Genomic DNA, 24615 nt, shown 5'->3' on the forward strand with positions numbered 1-24615 from the left:
GGAGCCAGGGGTAGAAACATGTTTTTTTCTGCTGTAAAAATGGGCATTTTAACATGGGGGTCTATGGAAATTGCTCCTTTCTGCAGCCATCGCCTATCGGCCAATATATGAACTGCAGTGTGTGGCACTTCCGTATTGGCTTCCCGGCTCTTCCCCAGAGTTTGCCGCTTGGTAAATACACACTTCTACTTGTATAAAACTGACCTTCGTACGATTAATACTTCATAAAATACTGCAGATCCTTTATCTTACCTCTTTCTAATCTACACACATACAAGTATTTAACTGAAGTTACACAACAGTGTTGTTGATACAGAGTTGGAGTTTATTCACACGTCACATACTACAGTGGGTAATGTTTTCAAGAAGCATTGAACAGTGCTGCCACATATGACACAGGAAAAAAGAAAATACTCTGAACCCTTTCTTTGCCATTATATAAAAATAGTGTTGCTACAAAAGTATAAATTAGGCTTACTAATAAGACGACTCAGATCTGAAGCTACACAGGAATCTGCTGCCAAAGTGCAATAAAAAAGACTAAATTAATAGAATCAAACCCTTTTTTTTGTTGCATTTTAGTAGAGTATAAAAATAAATGCCTTTAAAATAGGATGCAAGCAACACTAGCTTCTTAACCTGAATTGATAATAGACTATAATCAATTTAAACAGAACAGATCTTAATGTTTGCATTCTTATACCATTTTGTACAATAATTATAATGAATAAGTTCAAACAAACTAAAACTTACAGCTGATTAATAACGGTATCTAACTTGAGTTTTTATTGTATCAAAAACCTACTGTTATTTTTACTGTCCCCCAAAAGTGCGTCGCAGCCTCCAGGAATGCTTCTTTCACAACTTCGCCGTCTTTGAAAGACTTCATGTGTTTCGCAAGAACGTGACTGACACGATAAGATGCTCTGGAGCAGCCTTGCTCTTGTTGTTGGGCCTGGTGAAAATGGACTGCGGTGCATTTAGCTGTCCTCTCAGGCCCCTCCCCTTTTGGAGCGTTGGGCAGAATGAGGAGGGAATTCCGTCTCGTAGCGTTTGTGCACTGTTTTGAAATGCCGCTCCTAAATGACCCTTCTTCGATAAAGCCACGCTCGCATTGTAGATGAGACAGATGGACTTTGAATTGGAATAGATACAAAAATAATCATCCTCCCACTCGGAGTGAAAATGATATATTTGGGGCTTTTTTGCGGTGTTGTGTGTGTGCGGACTGTCACTCCTGTTGACACGGACAACGTCAGCGAACTAGTGCCCACCAGAGCCATTTAATAGAAGAGTTACGACATCTCCATTCACTCCAATGGACCACTTTTTTACAGCAATGGCGGATCGTGTAGCCTCTCAATCGTTCCCCGGAAGTTAGCGCCAAGGCTGGCAGAGCTGTGGAGTTGCTGCATAATAGACCGTTCGTGACGGACTTTTAAAGGTAAGAAGAAGTTTAAAGATGTATATTGCGGATATTATCAGTACATCTGATTCAAATGAACATGTGTATTAAAGGATGTCAGTGGATTATCCCTAAATTAGTAGATTTAGGGAACGTTTACAGATAACAGATTAAGCTAGCATACCGAAGCAAGTTAGCAACACACGTTGAACAGCCTTTTAATTGTAAATTCCGTTCTCTCTGTCATTTCGTCCAACATGTTGAATTAGAGAAGAGGGGCTTCTAAACGGGATTGTATGCGGGGGTGGAGGGAGTTAAATATTAGATAAATATAACTTTGGTGTGTGTAAGAGTGAGTGTTTTTAGCAGAGCCATATTGTGTCCTTGTGATTCTGTTGATTATTACCTGTCTGTATAATGTTGCAGCCCAGCTGATTCTGGATTGATGGCAAAGGGAGAGGGACTTAAGTGAGAGTGAAAATACAAGGTACGTTTAATACTACTGTTTTATATAAGTAAACACGTTATCTCCCCAAGGCAATAGGTGTGCTATATAGGTGTGTATAACCCTTTCTCCTGTCTGTTACTCCCTCTCTCAGCACAAGAACCAGAGGGGGGTTCAATGGAGCCTGAATACCTGCACTGAGACCCTCACCCGCACCCTGAGTCTCAACTCTGTGTTTTTCAAGCCTTTCCCTGTTTTTTTGTATTAAACAACACATTAAGCTCTCCCAATGGTGTGGTTTTCGTTTTGTGAAAAAGTGCAAATGCAGTGTTTGTATATAAATCACATATTTTGTTGCTGTTGGTCGTGAAATTGCTCCGCTCTGTGTCAGTGGGGAAAGCCGTACATTCGTACTCCTTTCTCTGAGCGATTGGAGCATCCCCAGGCAGCACAGCAAACCATGGTGGCGACTAGGAGGCAGCACAGCAAACCAGGACAACACGGAGGAAAAGGCACCGACAAACTGCATGATATGCTCTTCTATGTTTATTGAATTCCATGTATTTGCAATGGATGTTCCTAAAGCAACACATTTAACATCATCATCATCATATCCTGTCGGTCACCTGTCCTTTCTGAAAGCCATAAAGATGACATTAGTCATTTAGATAACTTGTGTCCTCAGTTACCATGGGGATTACTGAAACTACCATGAATTTAAGAAAATGGTAGAAATGAATCCAATCTGAATTTTAAAGCATTACTTTAGATCCCCTCCCTCTAAATGTATCAATAAACATTAGAAAGTGATCCTCCTGACTACCATACAAGTTTAAGAAGATAATATTGGTTTGAAAGAATTCAAAGCTATACATAAACAGCAACAGGCTCTTTAACCAAGGCACTGATAGCCTAACATGTAAACTAGTTGTTCACACTAATCCTAATATTACCACTTAATATTAGCAAATTCGATTTTATTTTTGAAAACATATTGATGTAAATACATACACATATCGATTTGTTGTATAAATATTGCAAATCAAAACCTTTATTCACTAATAATTACCAAAAATCGTAGTTCTATCTCCTGTTATCAATGCATTCACATTGCCCGCCATGAACTTCCGGGGAACGATCCTCGTCTACATGAACCACGTGACGATAACCGTTTTTGGACTTCCGGTGTCGTAACTCTTCTATTAAATAGCTCTGGTGCCCACTGCCCACAAGCCACGCCCCGACACATGGGGACACGCCGGCCAATCACAAAGCTTTGATGCGTTCAAGTGCATTATTCTGGCACAGGAAGATTATGTTATAGGACATTAACGATACAACTGAATATTGTTGTTCTATTTTTAGACACATCTCGCGATCGACTGGGAATCTCCCCGCGATCGATTGGTTGGGCACCCCTGTTCTAGACCGACACTTTTTTGGAGCTGGAAGTGAACCCGATTCCGGAGCTAAGAGCCGGCGCCGCTGCGGTGTGAACAGGAAAAACCGGCGCTTTTCAGCCTCCAGCTCCGAGCCGGAGCTGAAAAAGCGCTGGTGTGAAAGGGGCATATTAGCTGAGGTCACGCACCGCACAGCTCCCATTACGCTGACCATATCCGGTAATCATCAAGAGACTGTAGAACTTTTTGTTATCTCCTCTCCGCTGTCACCTGTTGTCCTCGGTTTACCCTGGCTAAAGGTTCATAATCCCCAGATAGATTGGGCAACTGTTTCCATTACTGGTTGGAGTAATCACTGCCACTCACATTGTTTAGCAAGGATCGTGCCCTCTCTCTGCCACCACATAGGCCCTATGACTGCGCTATTGAGCTGCTCCCTGGTGCGCCCTTACCCACAAAAAAACTGTACAACCTCTCCAGGCCGGAGAAAGAGGCCATGGAGAAGTATATTGGGGAATCCTTGTCCACTGGCATCATTCGTCCTTCTTCCTCACCTGTGGGAGCGGGTTTTTTCTTTGTGGACAAAAAAGACAAGTCCCTGCACCCTTGTATTGACTTCAACGGTCTAAATGACATTACCGTCAAAAACAAGTATCCTCTCCCGCTCATTGACTCTGCTTTCAGCCCATTGCATGACGCTGTTGTCTTTACTAAACTTGACCTTAGAAATGCATACTACATTTAATACTCAGCGGGGCCATTTTGAGTATTTAGTCATGCCTTTTGGGTTAACAAACGCTCCAGCTGTCTTCCAGGACATGCTAAACCACTTTGTCTTTGTTTATCTAGATGATATCCTGATTTTTTCAAAGTCTTTAGATGATCATGTTTTTCATGTCAAATGTGTGCTCCAGTGACTCCTCAAGAACAGACTGTTTGTTAAGGCTGAGAAATGTGAATTTCATGTGTCATCTGTTCAATTTCTGGGTTTCATCGTTGAAAAGGGGCAGTTAAAACCTGACCCAGCTAAAGTGAAAGCAGTTCGGGACTGGCCGGTTCCATCAACCATGAAGCAGCTGCAGAGGTTCCTCGGGTTTGCACATTTCTCAGCCCTAACAGAATCTCTACTTCAGTAGCTCGTACATACACCACACTTTTAGTTTTATTTCTATCCATATTCTGAAAGTGCTTTGTATATTGTTCATAATCTGATTTATATCACAAGTTATTACTTAAAACATAGCAAACATGTATTTACTTACCGGATGTTGACAGCATTTTTTGATTGATTGAGAGATGTCACACAAATTAACCAAGAATTTTGAACATGGCCTCGTGTCCTGTTCTATAAATGTATGCAAATTGGCATGGGGCCTAATTGTCGTATTTGCACCTGAAGCAGCAGATAACTTGGTTTTATGTGTAACAGTGATATCCATTGGCTCCCCCCTTAAAGCCCTCCCCTGTGTGAGTCCATCAGTCACGTTCAGAGGATGCAGAAACAGTGCAGGGCCTCTGCAGGTAAAATATTTGCACAGCGGGGTCATCAGCCTTTTGAGCAGCATGAACCGACAGGACACTTACCCTCAAACCAAACACTCTGACCCTGAGCCGCTGCCAGCTCTGTCCAATAAGAGCATGTGAGTCCCATCCAAGACTCAGTGTGTTGTGACAAGCGACAACAACTAGCCGGAGGACAAACAACTGGATGTCTGGACTAAAGTGAAGGAAGGCCGCGACTTGATTTGACTCCTTTTGTTAGAGCTCATGATTAGCTTCGATCAAGGATAACAAACATAGATTTCTCATCAAAAGGAAACGTGTAGGTGAGTCTATTTTTCTTATTTGTGAAAGCAGTTAAAATCAAAACATGCTACCAGGACTAAAGTAGTTTGCTTCTAATGTTCAAATGAAATTAATTAACTTTGTAAATGTTTTCGGAACGCGAGTAAAAGAAAGTTAAGATTACCTTGACTTTCTTTTACTCGCGTGCCAGAAAATAGACTACAAATAAATGAAAATGAAAACATTACATGGTCATTCATTATCCACAATATAAAGCTGTTAGAAACTAGTTTTCTTTTCCCCTTGAAAGCGGATGTCTGCTTAAAATCAAATTATTCCGTTTTTGGGCTCCTCGGATTTGCTCTTTCTAGATGAGCCGTCATGCCGTCTGGATCAGTGAAATTGCACAGCATTAAAAAACTGGGACAGGAGAACAACAGCTATGAAGAAGAAGGTAAGATGACAGGGAGATGCTTCATGGAACGCAAATGAACGGTGGCCGACAGATGTAAACGCGCTGCAGCGGCCTGAAACACATCCACTAGGAGAAAAGCGCTGCACTTTCAAAAACAATGCAAATAAATAAGTGAGCATCACCTTTCGTCTGTTTTGAGCTTCTTGCAGCGTTTTTAGTAAACGCTGTGTATGTTTCGATGAGTAGGTGAAGATGTGTCTTCATTTGCATGTGTTTTGGCACCATTTTTATATTGCCATAGAAACTGCAGCTTGTTCTCCTGATGGACATTTTGTTGGGCCGTTTTAATGCAATTGCATGTCGTCCACCGTAGAAATGCCCCAAAACCAATACAATAAATCCGTATTTTATATGAATAAAGAATGATGGATACGAGATACATCTACAGATACCATTTTTTTATAAATGCTTATTTTATTCTTTTGTTTCAGAACCAGCTGGCTCCTATGCGTATGTATTCTTTGGACTATTTTAGGATTTCTTATGATTTATAAATGATTGAATAAAAGTAATAATCCTAATGTTTGATGTATACTTTTGTCACGCTCTTCACAATAAACGTGGTACCTAGAAAACACACATCTCTCTGGAGGTCAATGACCTCGTGCACTCGTGTCGAAGTGAGTCGTCAACAGCACTGCTGCATCATTACAGAATAATAATTAGGGTCCAAACACAGTTGTAAATAATGCATTCTTTGCATTCGACATCATGACTGAATGCAAGATAGGACATTTTCATCATCATGTATCAATCAGGTGATTAATATGTGATTTATCATTTCGGGAAAAAATAAAACCGAAGATCAGATTAGGTGATGTATAATTAAAGACTATTTAGAGTTTATTTTGTGTTCTTTATTTGCAGAGACTTGTGCTTTCAGGGCCACTGAACACAATGGAAAACACATTTAAGGAACAGGGAGGACTCAGAGATAAACAAACCATATAAAGGAAGCAGGAGAATGGGAAAGCGTACTTTAGGCAAGGGTCGGCAAACAAATAATAATATAAGTTTAACTATTAGTAGTTTAGATTTGAATGGCACTTTTCAAAAACTAAGGCTGCGGCCACACGAGGACGAAAACGGTCGTTTGCGTTACTGTTTAGTGTCATATAGACCGTTCGGCCACACGAGGACGACCGAATATGGCACTAAACGACTGAGGAAACGATAACGGGTCCCAAGGTGGATAGAAAGGCATACGCAACTCTCTGGGGGGTCAAACGGCTCCGTGTGTACGCCCTATCCGAACATTTTCAGATCACTGATAGTGATTGCGCAATAGCCCCGCCTCTTCTGCTCACCTCCGCTTACCCCGCGCCAGTGCTGAAATGTTTCGCCACCAACAACAACAACAATGGCGGATCGCAGAGTTGCGATCGTGCTCCGGACGCTATTGACCATGCTACAGTTGTTTGTGCAACATCTACAGCAATAATGATGAGGCAATAGCCCCGCCTCTCCCCACCTCTGCTGCTCACCCCCGCGTCAAAGTAAACTGCACCCTGAATTCAGATTATTTATCTTTCTCTCGCGAGTGAAGTCTAATCTGACAGGACGGAGACACGCAGCTCTGCTCACCTGCAGCTCACCTGCAGCTCCTCCCGCTGCAGCAAAACACACACTTCAAGTCAGATCATCGCCCTTAGCTATTTGAATTACCTCTCAAACTCCCTAAACTAGTTATAAATATGTTTATTTTTACTGTCGGCCGGGTCACTCATTACTGGATCAGCTGCTGCATGAGACAGACACTGACGCTGTCTGAAGAGAGGGAGGAAAAAGAGAGGCTCCGTGTATTTTATTATTATATTATATAGTCGTTATTCATTTGTTTTAAAGCTCAATAAATAACAAAGAAGACCTTTGACCGGCACTTTTATAATTTTGTCCGGAAGATTTAAACTTTAATACACGTTGACTGGTGAAAAACTGCACGGTTCCCTCGGCCCCCACCGTGGAGAGTAAACAGAAGGGCAACCATGACAACCATGCTTCTTCGCTGCTTTTGTGGAGGAAGTTACAGCGCCACGTGCAGGCTCGGCATATGTACTGCAGCTTCTCCAGCGGTTGGAGCTAAACGGAGCGGTCTCGTGTGGGCAGACACTATCCGGATAACTATTGCGTGTGGACGGAAGCTTGTTTGCGATTGCGTTTGCGTTAATCCTATGCGTTTAGCCGTTTTCGTCCTCGTGTGGCCGCAGCCTAAGTTTAAAATGTGCGTTCTATACAAGAAAATAAAATAAAAAGTAATGTGAGGTTAACAGGGACAACTAAACACATTAAACTTAGAGTATGTGCTAAAAAGAAGAACTCTCAGTGATGTGGCAATCCATCGGAAGTGATTGACATATAAGCCAGTCTATATAAGAAGGGATCAAAGACACGAGACTGATTGTGCCGGCCTTATCTCCTCAGGCATTCCGTTCCTGGAAGAGAAAGCGCACTCACCTTTAGTATTGAACCTGGCACGTGGAAAACAAACACAAAACAAAAAGGGCCTTGCCTAAGGATGTAATGCTGCTTTCTGCTTTCTGAAAAGACAAAAGGTCATTGAAGTAGCTCGGGGCTTTCTGCGCCTTAAAAACATCAGTAACGTCTTAGAATCTCCTCTGATTCGTACTGACAGCCGGCGCGTGTATGCAGAGGCTTGATGGAAACATTGAGGATCTAAAACGTGTCAGTGAACTTCAGGAAGTGTGACGGAGGTAACAGCGAATCCACCATGGTTAACTCATGATCAATTCACCTAGAAAGGAGAAACAGTTGTCCATCTATCATCCTGGATTAATCCATCAGAGCAGACTGGGCTCTGGTTTCAGACAGAGGGTGAAAAGAGGTGATACAGGCAGTATGAGAAAAATAAAGCGCGTTTCGAACATTAAAGCATGGAGACATGTCCCAGTGGAGACACTACATGCTGATATGAACCTGACATAGGGCCCCTTTAAGCTGCTAAATGTATGTTCTGTGTTCTACTTTGCAGGAACAACACAACTCCCAAGGCTGAGAAGTGAGTAAAGATAGCAATAGAGGCCTTGGAAACATTCACCTTGTATAATAAAACCTATTCTTTTACTCCAACAGGGATGATGGAAAGGAGGAGCAACCGGCGATACGGGTCGGCTTCTTTCAGCTGGTAAAATACTCTTTCTTTAGCGTTTGAATACGTTGTAATCCGTCTCCATGGAGCTGATGCCAGTGTTGTGCTCACCTTCCTGCCCAGTTCCGTTACGCCAGCTGCAACGAGGTGCTGATGATGGTGATGGGGGGCGTCTGCGCGGTGCTGCACGGCTCGGCGCAGCCCCTCATGCTGCTGGTGTTCGGCCTGCTCACCGACACCTTCATAGAATACGACATTGAGCTGAACGAGCTGAAAGACGAGAGGAAGGAGTGTGTGAACAACACCATCCAGTGGAAGAACCACACTGGCATGAACCAGTCAGAATGGACTATAATGGACAATAAAACAATCCCATGTGGGTAAGTCGGTTGGAAATAGCCAGCAATGTGATAATAACATGTTAAGATCCATCGTTAAGTATATCATCTGTTGTCTTCATATACGATTCACTTCATTCTTTCAGGATTCTCAACATTGAATATGAGATGACCAATTTTGCCTTGTACTACGTTGGAATTGGAGCAGCGGTGTTCGTGCTGGGATACTTTCAGGTTGGTCTCAAACTGTCATTGTTTTCATACAAGGAGACAAATCTAAAATGAGATTAGTCTGTGTCACCCTTGCACTTAAAAACAAGCTCAGTCAGCATGGCACAGCTTGATCCCATCAACTGTAAAGCCTCTGAAAAGCTCCATGCTGCCTTGATGATATGCCTACAAGCTTTTCTCTTCAAATTGCTTGGCATTTCAGCAGAAAACCATTCTCTGAAGATGTTTCCCAAAGTCCCTTCAGTCATTATGCCTTTCTTAATAATAATAATAATAATAATAATAACTGATATTTCTATAGCGCCTTTCAAGGGACCCAAGGTCGCTTTACCGGAATAGGGCAAGCACAAACAAAACAAAACAAAACAAAGGTCAGACAGACAAAACAACAGATCGATTTAAGGGCCGAAAGCCTTGATGAACAGATGGGACTTGAGGGTCCTTTGAAGGCGTCCAGTGTGGGGATGTTGCGAATCTCCGCAGGGAGAGCGTTCCAGAGGGTGGGGGCTGCCACACTGAAGGCTCTGTCCCCGAAGGTTCTCAGTTTGGTGCGGGGGGTGGTGAGCAGGCCAGAGTCTGAAGACCGCAGGTTCCGGGGTGGGGCATGTGGGTGGAGGATGTCCGATAGGTACTGGGGGGTAAGGGCATGGAGGGACTTGTAGGTCAGGAGGAGGACTTTATAAGTTATGCGGAACTTGACCGGCAACCAGTGGAGGTGGATGAGGGTGGGTGTGATGTGCTGCCACGGCTTTGTGTGTGTGAGGACCCGAGCTGCACAGTTTTGGACATACTGGAGCCTGTCCGGGGTTTTGTTGGGAACCCCGAACAGGACACCATCCAAACAATCCAAACACCTCATTAAGGAACAATCACAATTGTTTTCAGAAATGTCTTAGTAGATTGGATCTCAGTGCTGCATTCAACACAGACGGTCACACCGTATAACCAGACAGACTGGAGAACAAGAATTCTTAGCATATATCAATCAATCAATCAATCAATGTTTATTTATATAGCCCAATATCACAAATGTTACATTTGTCTCAGTGGTCTTCACAGTGTGTACAGAATATCAGTATGACAATACGACACCCTCTGTCCTTAGACCCTCACATCGTATAAGGAAAAACTTCCAAAGAAAACCCAGTTTAAAGGGAACATGGGAGAAACCTCAGGGAGAGCAACAGAGGAGGGATCCCTCTCCCAGGACGGACAGACGTGCAATAGATGCCGTGTGTAAATTGAAAAGATAATACATTTGCAACATAATTGGTTTATATATTTTTGCAGTATAGGGACTCATTTTACTTACAAATACTAGGTTTACATTGAGGATGGTTGGAAATATCCTGATTTTAGTCCCTAGTATGGGTTAGAAAGGCTAGATACTACATTTCCCATAATGCAACTCCATAGAAGCTTGTCCACATTTGACCCAGCATGCCCACATTTGTTCAAATCCACATGAAATGCAGACTTTTTCCGAAATGTAGCTTCCAATCATAAGCCCTGGAGCCATCATTATCACATCATCAGAGTTATTCTGTCCGACTTGAGCTCCTTTAGAGCCACAGAGGACTGTTCTTTAGGCCGAGTTGTACAGTATGTAGAATTCCCCTTTAACCGTCAAAAAAGAGGTCAGAGTTCTTATACCTTCCTGTGTTCCTGCTGTTTTTCACAATCTATCGTTTGTCTTTTCTTTCCAATAGATCTCCCTGTGGGTGAGGTCGGCTGCCAAGCAGATCCAGCTCATCAGGAACCTGTACTTCAGACAGGTGATGAGGATGGAGATCGGCTGGTTCGACTGCACCTCTGTGGGGGAGCTCAACACCCGCATGTCCGAGTGAGTGGGACAGTGACGGCATGATTTCTATCTCATGGAGGTTTTTGTTTTTTTTGACCCGTTGTATATCTCATACAGTGACATCAACAAGATCAACGATGCCATTGCGGATCAAGTCGCCATCTTCCTTCAGCGCTTCACCACCTTTGTGTGTGGCTTCTGCGTTGGCTTTGTGAAGGGATGGAAGTTAACGCTAGTTATTGTGGCAGCGAGCCCACTGATCGGTGTTGGAGCAGGTCTCATGGCCCTGGTAAGATCTGACTTGTTGAAATTGACTTGGCGACTTGACCTAATGAATGGACTTGGTCTTTATTTGTCGACTTGACTTCTCTTGACTTGACGACCCAGCTTCCCTTCCATTGACTTGAGTTGTGGACTAGAACCGTCTTTACTCGTTTCATTTAATTGACTTGACTCACTAATTTCCTCTCCTCCATTAACTATGCGTTCCTTTAGTTTGTAGCTAAGCTAACGGGGATGGAGCTTCAGGCCTACGCTAAAGCTGGAGCTGTAGCAGACGAGGTCCTCACCTCCATCAGGACTGTGGCTGCTTTTGGTGGGGAGGCAAAGGAGGTGCAGAGGTAAGATTTTCCAGATGAAAGTTAATTGACTTTGTCCTATAAATCTATACATGCAGCTGAAGTGATCTCTCCTGCTGTACAGGTACGACAGGAACCTGATCTCAGCGCAGCGCTGGGGCATCAGGAAGGGTCTGATCATGGGGTTCTTCACTGGATACATGTGGCTGATCGTATTTCTGTGCTATGGGCTGGCCTTTTGGTATGGCTCCAGCCTCGTGTTGGACACCGAAGAATACACACCAGGAACACTACTGCAGGTATCACAACCAGAACTCACAGAGCAGCACTGGGGAAATCACCATTTCATTGTTTTTAAGATATTTCTTTATTAATTAAAATGTTTACATGTAAAAATGTACGTGTATGGGAAAATCTTACTCGGCCATTAACAGAATTCAGATTTTCATTTGGGTATAAGTTACAATTAAATGCACTAAATCAAAGGTCAGTTCAAGTAACTCCTAATTAGATTTGAAAGGTAGCAAATGATTATTAAGTTGAGAAATGAAAGTTATATATAATGTTTATGAACTAATATGCTGATTATGGTCCTTTAATGAAAGCATTTTTTTTGCTTTTAATGTTTGGGTTTCTTCTTTGCTTTTCCATGGACACAACCTCAGAAAAAACAATTGCATACAACATTCTACAGTTTTCATTTAGTTGAGCTTTAATGTGCTGACCTTTCTTCCAGGTGTTCTTTGGTGTTCTGATAGCAGCCCTGAATCTGGGACAGACCTCCCCGTGCCTGGAGGCTTTTGCTTCAGGACGTGGAGCTGCCACCATCATCTTTGAGACTATTGAGAGAGTGAGAAAGCTTGTTGTTAAAATTGTGCAAGATATAATGACAAGGTATTTTCACAGGGAAGTCACTTCTCTTTTGTATGTGTCGCTGACAGGAGCCGCAGATTGATTGTCTCTCTGAGGCTGGCTATAAGCTGGAAAAGGTGAAAGGAGATATTGAGTTTCACAATGTGACCTTCAACTACCCCTCCAGACCGGATGTCAAGGTATTCCTCATTATCATATAACTGAGGGTAGAATTAGGTTTTTAGAAAAAATACATTTTCTGTGATCGTGTGATCTGTGCGCAGATCCTGGACCAGCTCAGTGTTGCCGTGAAGTCGGCGGAGACCACAGCCTTTGTGGGTCCGAGTGGAGCCGGTAAAAGCACGGCTATTCAGCTCATCCAGCGCTTCTACGACCCGAAAGAGGGCATGGTGGGTTTGACAGCTGTACTAATGTCACACACACACACACACACACACACACACACACACACACACACACACACACACACACACACACACACACACACACACACACACACACACACACACACACACACACACACACACACACACACACACACACACACACACACATACCCCGTAGCTCCTTCCTTTTAAGTGTTATTCTAGTCCATTCAAAAATAACCACCCCCTGAGGGTAATAGAAGAACATGATAATCTGTTCCATTATTCAGCCAATGGATCCTAACAGCCTCATTTTTCACTTTTACTAGAAAAGGTCTTTGCACACCGTACTCCTTACAGATTTTAGAGGAGTAAAAAGCCATTTACAGCACCACGAAGGTTATGCTTAGACCTTCATTTGGGAGTAGCATTGTGGCAAAAAACACATTATAGCAGCTTTAATAACGCCATCCATCACTTTTTAGCAATATCAGCTCTCTGTGCCCTCCACCTCAGGTGACCCTGGACGGGCATGACATTAGAGGGCTGAACATCCAATGGCTGCGCTCGCTGATAGGCATCGTGGAGCAGGAGCCCGTGCTGTTCGCCACTACCATCGCAGAGAACATACGCTACGGCCGGCCCGACATCCCCATGGAGGACGTCATCGGTGCTGCCAAACAGGCCAACGCATACAACTTCATCATGGACCTGCCACAGGTTCTCACATGATCTCATACAAATACTTTCACTAACAAGTTTTTTAAATGTCCGCCTGACAAGTTTCACTTTTTACAATCTGGTAGAAATTTGACACCTTGGTCGGGGCGGGTGGAGGTCAGATGAGCGGCGGTCAGAAGCAGCGTATTGCCATCGCTCGAGCTCTGGTCAGGAAGCCTCGGATCCTGCTGCTGGACATGGCAACCTCTGCCCTCGACAACGAGAGCGAGGCTACGGTTCAAGAAGCTTTGGATAAAGTAAGTCAAGTTCTACTCGATTAGCTTCAGGTTTCATCTCTGGTTTGAATGAAATTAAGGTTTATACTTCTTAGAGAATGTTCCAAAGATATGAGCCAATAACACCATTTACTGATTTAGCACTGCTGTAGCATTGTCAGACTTACAAGGCACAGTTGAAAAAAACTTCATATAATTGAGCTTATCAAAGCACAAACCATGTGTAAACCGACCACATTGTGAACGTCCTTCAAAATACAGGAATGGATAGACGAGGTCATTTTGCATAACAAAATACAGCCACATTTCGAACAATAATAATTGACCATTTTTGGGGTTAAAAGGTAGAGGTCCTACTCTTTATCACAATCAGATTATCTCCGGGAAAAATCTGGACTATTACACAGATTGAAATATGTTGGATTTGATCTCAGGTACGTACGGGTCGCACCACCATCACCATCGCTCACCGGCTGTCCACCATAAAGAACGCTGATGTGATCGTGGGCTTTGAGCACGGCCGGGCTGTGGAGAGTGGCAAACACAACGAGCTGCTGGAGAGGAAGGGGATCTACTTCACTCTGGTCACCCTGCAGAGCCAAGGGGACAAGGCTCTGAATGAGAAGGCTCGACAAAGTAGGTCCAGAAAGATATTTAAAATAAACAACCAAAAAGGATCTCCTGATTGTGATCACCCTTTGTTGGATCTCTTACATTAGTGGTTGTCGAGGATGAAGTACCAGAGAAGCTGCATCTGTCCAGAGCAGGCAGCTACCGGGCCAGCTTGAGGTATTATTCATTCCCATCATGCCCTACACCATGGGGGTCAAACTCAATTTCATCGCGGGCCACATGAGCATTATGGTTGGACTCAAAGGGCCGGTTGTAACTTTAAGACTATATAAATATTTAAAATAATGTATTATTTTACATGATTGCCTCTGCATTGGATTATTATCGGATAGGGTAATAACTTCATAATTAACTACGACTGAAAGCAGAAGTCTAGGGCAAATAATTGCAAGTCTGAGATGCATTGTGGGACATGTAGTTTATGGGCAACCTGCTTCCGTAAATCGCCATGTAACCGTATAATAAACAATATATTATTATATTCTTTGCCAGCTCTTGTGGGGCCGCATGAAGTGAAGTCGCGGGCCGGATTTGGCCCCCGGGCCTTGAGTTTTACACCCCTGCCCTACACTGTAATATCCACTTCCATGGTCGTGACTGTGCATCTAAATAGGATTATTACACTAGTCACTTAAGGCGGGAAATGAGGTTTGTCATGGCAGAAACTGACACCTCTTATCCTCTTCCTTGGACAATTGCAGCATTTAGCTATTATCATGACCACTAGCCACTTACCACAGCAGAGTTATGAGCACCCGGTATTTAGAGAAAGCAGAACAACAAGCAGTAATGTATCCCTGTGAATATTCATGTGCATAGAAAAGATGGCTGAAGATAGGTATTGTTGCTTTGTACAGAGCCTCTATCCGCCAGCGTTCTCGATCGCAGCTGTCCAATCTGATCCCAGAGTCTTCTGTTTCAATCGCTGGAGAGCTTGGCCCCAGAGCCTACGCTGACAAATCCAAGGTGTGTGTGTGTGTGTGTAGGAGTGTTTGCATCCAATTTTACATGTGGGTGGTTCGAGCAGGTCAACACTCGTTGTTTGAAATGTTTCTGCTATTTGCTCTTTGTCTGTATCTACCCTCAGAATAGTACACACAGTTTATTTATTTGGCTGCCTGCTGATGTGTGTGTGCTCAGGAGGACATCGCAGAAGAGGAGGAGGAGGAATTTGTGGAGCCTGCTCCTGTCGCCAGGATCCTGAAGTACAACGCACCCGAGTGGCCTTACATGCTTTTTGGATCCTTTGGGGCTGCCATAAACGGAGGAGTGAACCCGGTGTACTCTCTCCTGTTCAGTCAAATCCTGGCGGTAAGTTGTTTCAGGATTTCTAAAATACAAAAATCAAGCCAATTCCCCAGAAATGTAGTGACAGGACACCAGATCTGCCTCGTTCTGTGTATTTCCGTCAGGTCATTTCCGCCTAAAATACTCCCACTCCTATTCCCATTCACTTACATTGGGAAAGAGATGTCTGTAAATCAGCTAACTCAACCACCCAGTAGCCTACACACACTTTTATAAACCTTATTTAAATAATTAGGGTCTAAAAGTTGTAATTCAACTTGCAATGATGACTTCATTTAACTGATTTAGTTTGGAACCTGTCTAAAACGAGTGCAACTGGCCTTTACACTGAACCTTTTTCTACAACAACAAAAAGTGTCTTTGTCTAACATGTCTTTGTACTCATGTGTCTGTGTGTGTGTGTGTGTGTGTGTGTGTGTGTGTGTGTGTGTGTGTGTGTGTGTGTGTGTGTGTGTGTGTGTGTGTGTGTGTGTGTGTGTGTGTGTGTGTGTGTGTGTGGTGTGTGTGTGTGTGTGTGTGTGTGTGTGTGTGTGTGTGTGTGTGTGTGTGTGTGTGTGTGTGTGTGTGTGTGTGTGTGTGTGTGTGTGTGTGTGTGTGTGTGTGTGTGTGTGTGTGTGTGTGTGTGTGTGTGTGTGCAGACATTCTCCCTGACGGATACTGTGGCTCAGAGGAAGGAGATCGATGGTATCTGTGTGTTCTTTGTCATGGTCGGCGTGGTCTCTTTCTTCACCCAGATCCTGCAGGTAGAGTAGCAGTCTGCTTCTGAAAGACTGATTTCCTTTGGTGCTCCCACTGCTTTCACCCCCAGCGTGTTCAAGGTTGAGGGAAAGTCACAAAAGATCTGTTGTATTGTGTCAAATGAATACCTTATCTGGCTTAAAAAGGTTGTCCTACTCCCCGCAGAGTCCACGATTGATCCATCACACCCATGGATTAGAGGGATGGCAGATATGTAATATGACATTATGCTGAAGATCATAGTTCGGTGATTTCATATCTTCCTGTTTGTGTGTTTGTGCGTGTCCAGGCCTATGCTTTCTCCAAGTCTGGAGAGCTGCTGACCCGCAGGCTACGTCGCCTGGGCTTCCAAGCCATGCTGGGCCAAGAGGTGGGTTGGTTTGATGATCACAAGAACAGCCCCGGAGCTCTGACCACGCGCCTCGCCACTGATGCCTCTGAAGTTCAAGGAGTGAGTTAAAGACCCGGTATAAATGGATTTAGAAAAGACATTGTACGGTAAAATGATGCTTCTTTTCCACTTCTCCTCGAAGGCCACAGGCGCGCAGATCGGCATGATCGTGAACTCTCTGACGAACATTGGCGTGGCCATCCTCATGTCCTTCTACTTCAGCTGGAAGCTCACGATGCTCATCCTGTGCTTCCTGCCCTTCATCGCCCTGTCAGGGGCATTCCAGGCTAGGATGCTAACGGTGTTCGCCAAGCAGGACAAGCAGGCGATGGAGATCGCCGGACAGGTCAGACTTCAGACTGCGACAAAGCTATTTTCACTCGTCTTTTGGGAATTCATCAGCGTCCAGGATTCTGATATTTATGGACTTGTCGAAGGCATCATCTTAATATTCCTGATAGGCTTTCAGGTGGAGTCACAGCAGCTACTGGCAGCAGATAAGAGGCAGCTTAACAACAATGTCTATTCTATGCTCACGGTGTAGGAGTAGATCTACATCCCAGCAGATGAGGTCAGATCCTTGAAATGGGCAGGTTAGGCTTGGAGGGAGCTAGCACTGTCAGACTGAATATCTACTGTGGCCTCCCAGGTTTAAAATGCTCTCATGGTACACACAACACAGCGGGTAAAACCGTAAGCAAAATAAAGCCAGAGCAAGGAAGTTCACAATTAAAGGCAACATCAATTTGCTGTGAACTTCTTTTATACCTTCTCATATCGATGCAGTAAAATCAAAGCATCCGAATAAAGTGGATTAGATTAAAGTTTAATGATCCCTATCGGGGAAATGGGTTTGTGTCAGCATTAAATAGTATGTAGATAAGGATAGGTGTTAATGTGTTATCTATATCCCCTTCACACACTAAAAACATATAAGAATTAGGAACAGCTTCTCGATGCCTGTTTTTTTGCATACTATTCAATCCCAGTTCTAAATGTGCAGATTTCCGGCGAGGCATTGAACAACATCCGCACCATCGCCGGCCTAGGGAAAGAGAGGACTTTTGTGGAGCTGTACGCGGCGCAGCTACACGCTCCGTACGAGGCGGCCCTGAAGAAAGCCAAGGTGTACGGAGCCTGCTACGGCTTCTCACAGTGCGTCGTGTTCCTAACCAACTCCGCCTCCTACAGGTTCGGAGGTTACTTGGTGCGACAGGAGGGGCTCCATTTCAGCTTGGTGTTCAGGTGAGAGGAGAAAGCTTCCCTGGCATTCACTGGGATTTACAAAAACGACTATGAAGAGGCAACTACAAAATGTAAATACAGAAATAGCTATTACTGAAACATTCCTTTATTAAGAATAAGTAGAGTACTTGGAGAGGACAGAACTCTTCACACGCTTCTTGTATGGTTCCATTCTCCACGTTAGGGAGTTGATTTTCCTTTGGTATGTTCAAGAGTGTGAGATCGTAATGTGCACAGCATGGACACTTCATATTTCTCAAAGTGTTTAAATGATACATTGATAGTGGAGTTGTTCTCAATGTGCCCAGTTGGGAACACATTTTCTTACAGAAATACGCTAAGGCGTGCTGAAAAAATATCCATTGTTCCAGGAGAACGATCTTGTGGATGGACACAAATATGAATTGATAACTTACGTTGTGTTGGTTTCTTGGTCAGGGTCATCTCAGCCATCGTCACCAGTGGCACAGCCCTCGGTCGAGCCTCGTCTTACACACCGGAATACGCCAAGGCCAAGATCTCAGCGGCTCGTTTCTTCCAGCTGCTGGACCGCGTGCCTCAGATCAGCGTGTACAGCGATAAGGGAGATAAATGGGTATGGGGCATATGTTATGCTACGTGTATGTGCTGTTCTGACACACTGCACGCTGAGTTCATAAAGGAATGATTGCTCTTCTGTGATGAAAAGTCTAATTTATTATTCTTTTATTGCTTTACCTATTCAGTTTACATCAGTCATTAAAAATGTGTGAAAAGACAAGTATGGATTGTAGGTCCTTTTATCACATATAATATATATAAAGAAAAAAAGGTTTCCTCAAAATTCCAGTACCAGTACTTGTTAGGAATATTGAATAAACATTTTTAATAATTCAATTCATTTCAATACATTGGGAGTGTTATCTGCCTTTTGCGAACAGGAGATGGCACCCTAACACACAGAGAACCCTACCCTAACCTTTGCTCTCTCCCCCCTCCGCTGTGTTTTCAGGATAACTTCCAGGGGAACATTGAGTTCATTGACTGTAATTTCACCTACCCCACCAGGCCGGACATCCAGGTCCTGAATGGGCTGAATGTGTCGGTGAAGCAGGGCCAGACGCTGGCCTTCGTGGGCAGCAGCGGCTGTGGGAAGAGCACCAGCGTCCAGCTGCTGGAGAGGTTCTACGACCCGGACCACGGCCGAGTGGTGAGGGCACGGCGAGGCATACTGTATATACTGTCAGTGGACAATCTGAGATACTGTATGCTACTTAATACTCCTACTTCACAACATTTAGAACATTACACCACTACATTTATTCTTCAGCCTATAATATCTGGTTAATTTTCCTAATTTAACAAGCCAATAGTCATTCAAATGAGCTCCAACTCATCCAGATACAATATTATTTAATTAATCAATTAAATACATACATATGTAAAGGGTAGTTAATTTTTTTAAGTTGCATCAGGAGGCATGCAAATTATATTGACTTTTCTATAATGACATTGATGAGTTGACTTTTCATTAGATTTCCCAACTGATACTGAGCAACATTCCAGCTAAAAGGGAGTGGATATTGGACTTCAATTTGTCAAGTTAATTCAAACAGAACCCTAAATGAATGCTAATGTTGCAACACATCTTCTGAATGGGTAAATAGACAACTGCCACATTAGCTATATTAGCCACATTAGCTATATTAGCCACATTAGCTATATTAGCCACAATAGCTACATTAGCTACATTAGCTTTATAAGGAGATAATAGTGTCAGTGTTGCGTGTTAACTTCTTCTGCCCCAAGAGGCCCTGCACAGGATACTGGGGAATACTTAGCATTTTCAACATGGAAAGTACAAACAAAAGGTCTGACACATTATATTGTCACAGCAGATGCTGACCTTTATCAAAATGTCAGATCTCTCATTGTGAGATTAATAAGTCATGTATAGTCTGCTTTCAATTATTTACACTCATGAGGTTTAGTTGAGTGTCGCTGGGAGGTAAAGATCTGACATGTTTCAATGTCAAAGAAGGATTGCTTAACATTCAGGGAAGTATATCTGACTTCTATTCATTTGATCTTGTATCCTGACTTTGTGCTGGTTAAAATAACAAAAATATGGAGGTTTGTCTTTGTGCTAGTACGGATCCCTGCCAAGATTCAACTGGCTTCATTTAGTTGGAAGAGGTTTGGAAACGTGGGCCCTGATGTTTGAGGAGGTCATCATCACCTCTAGGTAGAGAGTAGAGCAATCACAGGAGAGATGGTGTAATGATGGCTCATTAAATGGATTGTATTTCCAGCTTTTCGTTATTAAATTGCTTTCTCCTCATGGTAAAATCAATGGCTTCCCGCAGCTGATAGACGGCCATGACTCGACGGGTGTCAGCGTGCCCTTCCTGCGCTCTAAGATTGGCATCGTGTCCCAGGAGCCCATCCTGTTCGACTGCAGCATCGAAGAGAACATCAAGTACGGCGACAACTCGCGGGAAATCAGCATGAACGAGGTCATCTCTGCCTCCAAGAAAGCCCAGCTCCACAGCTTCGTCATGGGGCTTCCTGAGGTACTGTGGGCATTGTGTGCGGGAATGTTTGGACCATGGGAGGGTAACATGAAGTGTATCTGTCTGTGTTCAGGGAACAGGTTGGCACACATGCACAGCTCACGATCAGAACAGATGAAGTGGCACATGGCGGTGTGAGAGAGGCTGGTATTTAAATACTCTGGTGCTGAGGAGGGACATGTGTGGGTGATGTGTGAATGAGCAGCAAGTGTCCTCCTTAATGCCACTACATGTTTCAGCTAATAGATTCCTCTTAAGCTATTGTCACGAAGCAGAACTTGATCTGCAAAATGAATGTTATGTTGGCTTAGTTACGTCTGTCTCCAGATGTGTCTATGGGTTACAGGATGTTTTAATGCTGTGGCTGTGACATTTTGAAGGAGTTAAAATATAGGTTTTCTAGAAATGTATTTAAAATAATTCATTTTTTTCTTGTTTGACGGATAATTCAACGACAGCTCGGATATTTCAAGTTCATCAAGACTGCAGAAAGTCATTTGTGCAAACATGGAACAATTAGTTGTCATTATGACTGCACTCGCGATTAACCAGGGAGCTTGGTTACAAAGGTTTTCATTATTGTATTTTCCCAAAATGCAACAGGCTCATTAGCAGCAGCAGCTGACTGATTGTAAGCAGGTCACAGGCTCACACTGCAGGCATTTGTGATCCAGGAACAACTCACATGGAAACGGGTACATTCAGTTCTGATCTGGGCGACGTTGCTAAGTGTTCTTCAATCAGATACAGTTCTGATTTTTGTAAATGTAATACATTTGTAGTGGATTGTCTTCAGAGTATTGCCGTATGGTAGTGAAGTGTTTAAGGACCACACAATTACTTAGGAGTTTTAATGGTAAATCCCCTTATGATCCTTTTTCTTTTTTTAAACATAAGTAAATGTTCCTCATAAAGTTCCATTAGATTATTTTGTGAGGATCTTGTTTGTCGAGTATTTTAGGTGTTGAAGTGAGTGTCGAGTTTCTTCACTTGGCCTTTAGGCATGCTACAACCAGCCTCGGGATGTTTAGTGTGAACAGTTCAAGGTGACAGGGAAAGGTGATGAAGTCTGAGTGTACGTTATAAAATGCTCCTTTCATAAAGGCCATAGCCTAGGGGAAGCTAGACAATTTGAGAGGCCATATTCCTATCATATTCACAGAAATGTTTTGTTCACTGAATCCAAGTCATTATCAAATTGTAGATTGTGTATGAACTTGCATAGGAAAATAATAATAGAAAGACCAATTAGACGGGGGATATGACTCAACATATTATTCCATCCGGCCTCAGAAATACCAGACAAACGTCGGAGCCCAGGGATCTCAGCTGTCTCGCGGTCAGAAGCAGCGCATCGCCATCGCCCGGGCGATCATACGGGACCCGAAGATCCTGCTGCTGGACGAGGCCACCTCTGCCCTGGATACGGAGAGCGAGAAGGTATGCTTCATTACACCCTGAGCACCACGATCGATGTGTGCAATCCAAACAGTGCAGCTGCTTGATAGTCTTCAGGCTCAGAGAACACACAGGGCACACACTTAATTATTATTATCATTAACATCCATTCTCTCTATTATTATCACCAGCAGCTCACAGTGCACAGCAGCCCTCCGGTTAAGATGTCTGTGGGGCTGCTCCGTTTCTTTTCTAGCTCAAATGGCTGCTGCATGCTGGGGAGCAAAGAGGCCTCTGCAGCACGCTGATACTCTGGAACAGTTTAATGATAGTAATCAACGCATGATTGTGAAATTGCTATAATTGCGAGGTTCTGCTGTGTGGGGGAACGGAGGGTGTCTGCTGCCTCTCAGGGAGCCTGAAGTCTGCCTCGTGTTTGTGTTTTCGTGACAGACAGTGCAAGAGGCGCTGGACAAAGCCAGAGAAGGTCGGACCTGCATCGTCATCGCACATCGCCTCTCCACCATCCAGAACTCTGACATCATCGCCGTCATGTCCCGGGGCTACGTGATCGAGAAGGGGGCGCACGACCAGCTCATGGCCCTGAAGGGAGCCTACTACAAGCTGGTTACCACGGGAGCACCAATCAGCTAACTGCTCAGGGAAACGGTCGCCAATCGGCTAAAGAGAAACAAATGTTAGGAGGAGGGTTATGACCGACAGGGAACATGTAAGGAAGGAAGGAAGTATTTATTTTTGGGATGGGATTCTGTTATGTGTACAGCAATTATATGATTCTCAAACCCTATTTTGGAGTATTTTAAGACGATGTTGTCCTGCTATGTTGGCAATTGTTTCTATTACATTTGTAGAATTCCCCACAGTATACTGCACCAAACCAGTCCTTTGGTTTGTGTCTATATGTAAGTTGGATTCATGACCAATATTAATAGAGTTGCATTATGAATTATATCAATAATTAATTTAGCTGGAATATTATTTATATATTTCAAGTCCAAACACAACACAGTTATACCTCTACTGATGGATATCCTTCACTGTACTATTGCTGAAATAAAGACATCTACTCTTTTGATGAGAGTGATACAAATATTAACTATTTATATAACATGTCATGAATAGTTTTTGGACGAAGGAAAAACTTTCAAGCATTAGGAAATACACAAAATGTAACATATGGGACCTTAATAAAGGATTAATGTATATTTATATTCATTTTCATCAGAAGGGCTACGGTTTTAATTAACACCCAGGACTCACATGCCTTTGACAGAAGCCTTATACATTTGCACACATTAAAAGATTAGCTTTCAGTTCAGACTAGGCTTCATTAACAGCACAAATATATTAACATATCTTTGAAATGATCAAGGGTTTTAAAAAGCTTGCAAAATATGCTGTCACAACGCTAGATTCAGCCACTAGTTATCGAACAGAGTGGAATCATGGGGAAACAGCTAGACAGTCGCTGTCCTCAGGGATACACATCATTTGTTTACCAGCACCTTTAAAGGTCACATGTCATGGCCATTTCCACTGATCATAATTCCATTGTTGAGGTCTACTAGAATAGATGTATATTGTGCAATTTTCCAAACTCACATTGGTTTCTCAAACAGCATCTCTGTAAACTACGTGTATTCACTGAATTTCACTCTCTGCCTTTAACGGCTCGTTGTAGCTCCAATAGCTCCACCCCACCCCCCCCCCCCTCCCTGTGAGCACAGTGTGCTCTGATTGGTCGGGACGTTGGGAATCGCGCTAAGCTCCGTGGAGGTGTTGTTTCCTTGTTTAGCGATACACAGCTAAACACAGCCAAACTCACCCTGAGCACACACAAACTCACAGCCGAAGTAAAAATAATAAGTGTGGCTTGATATTGAGAAAGGAAAAGGTTGATAAACGCTGTGAGAATGGGTCTGCAGAGAGAATTTCGCCGCGATCCCAACTGTCTGTTATCAGCGTGCAGCCAGGGAGGAGAGATCAGCAGAGCTGCCTGCACTGAGTGTGTGAGGAAGTCCGTGGATTGGTCAATTTGGACCAATCAGCGGGGGCTTAACGTAACGGCTCCGCGGACGTAACGTAACGGCTCCACGGATTGGTCCATTGTGTTCCGGGTACGGTTGACATGCGTACCCGGAAGAATAAAATGGACAGTGACGTATCTCCAACGAGGCGTTTTGGGGAGGTATTTTCTGTTTTAGAGTTTTACTCTACATGGGTGTACTTTGAGGGTTTTGACTCTGCACACCATTTACATGCATAAAAACCTTCATAACACACAAGGGGACGGGTACTAACCGGAAAAGCATGACATGGGACCTTTAAAGCTCACTGTTCCGGCTACAGCACGTATCCAAAGTAATAGTATCAGTATTTTGTTTTTAGAGATGCTACGTTGAACAGTGCCATCTTCTTCCCCCTGATTCCAGTCTTTAAGCTAAGCTAATTACCTGATGGTTTTATCTATCTTTCAATCCAACTGTCAGCAAAAAAAGTGAATATGTATTTCCCACAATGTCAAATGAAGTCAGTTTTCAATGTTTTTGTATTGTTTGTGAATGAAAT

At 43.4% G+C, this 24615-nt stretch overlaps 1 protein-coding gene and 1 long non-coding RNA gene across 3 annotated transcripts; both read left to right on the top strand.

The window, feature by feature from the left end:
- Nucleotides 1-1040: 1040 nt before the first annotated feature.
- Nucleotides 1041-2136, top strand: LOC139435232 (uncharacterized). The gene is made up of 3 exons (XR_011644516.1): nt 1041-1444; nt 1832-1892; nt 2005-2136. It is a non-coding gene; the product is annotated as an uncharacterized lncRNA (long non-coding RNA).
- Nucleotides 2137-4811: 2675 nt separating this feature from the next.
- abcb11b (ATP-binding cassette, sub-family B (MDR/TAP), member 11b) lies at nt 4812-23144 on the top strand. Of its 2 annotated transcripts, none has more exons than XM_034098787.2 (29): nt 4812-5076; nt 5407-5489; nt 5942-5960; nt 8500-8526; nt 8601-8652; nt 8740-8996; nt 9101-9188; nt 10895-11028; nt 11107-11278; nt 11485-11609; nt 11692-11866; nt 12304-12417; nt 12509-12619; nt 12704-12829; nt 13322-13525; nt 13612-13782; nt 14196-14397; nt 14481-14550; nt 15252-15360; nt 15535-15705; nt 16341-16445; nt 16730-16891; nt 16974-17177; nt 17835-18076; nt 18515-18671; nt 19068-19265; nt 20422-20628; nt 21922-22068; nt 22480-23144. In XM_034098787.2, exons 2-29 carry the CDS (start codon nt 5417-5419, stop codon nt 22678-22680), a joined length of 4023 nt encoding a protein of 1340 aa, XP_033954678.1. In that variant the 5' UTR covers nt 4812-5076; nt 5407-5416; the 3' UTR covers nt 22681-23144. The 2 variants fall into 2 exon arrangements, with proteins under 2 accessions (XP_033954678.1, XP_033954682.1); XM_034098791.2 differs by having other exon boundaries at nt 4812-5072.
- The last annotated feature ends 1471 nt before the right edge of the window (nt 23145-24615 follow it).

The sequence above is a fragment of the Pseudochaenichthys georgianus genome, chromosome 2 (assembly GCF_902827115.2).
Source record: "Pseudochaenichthys georgianus chromosome 2, fPseGeo1.2, whole genome shotgun sequence".
NCBI lineage: Eukaryota > Metazoa > Chordata > Actinopteri > Perciformes > Channichthyidae > Pseudochaenichthys > Pseudochaenichthys georgianus.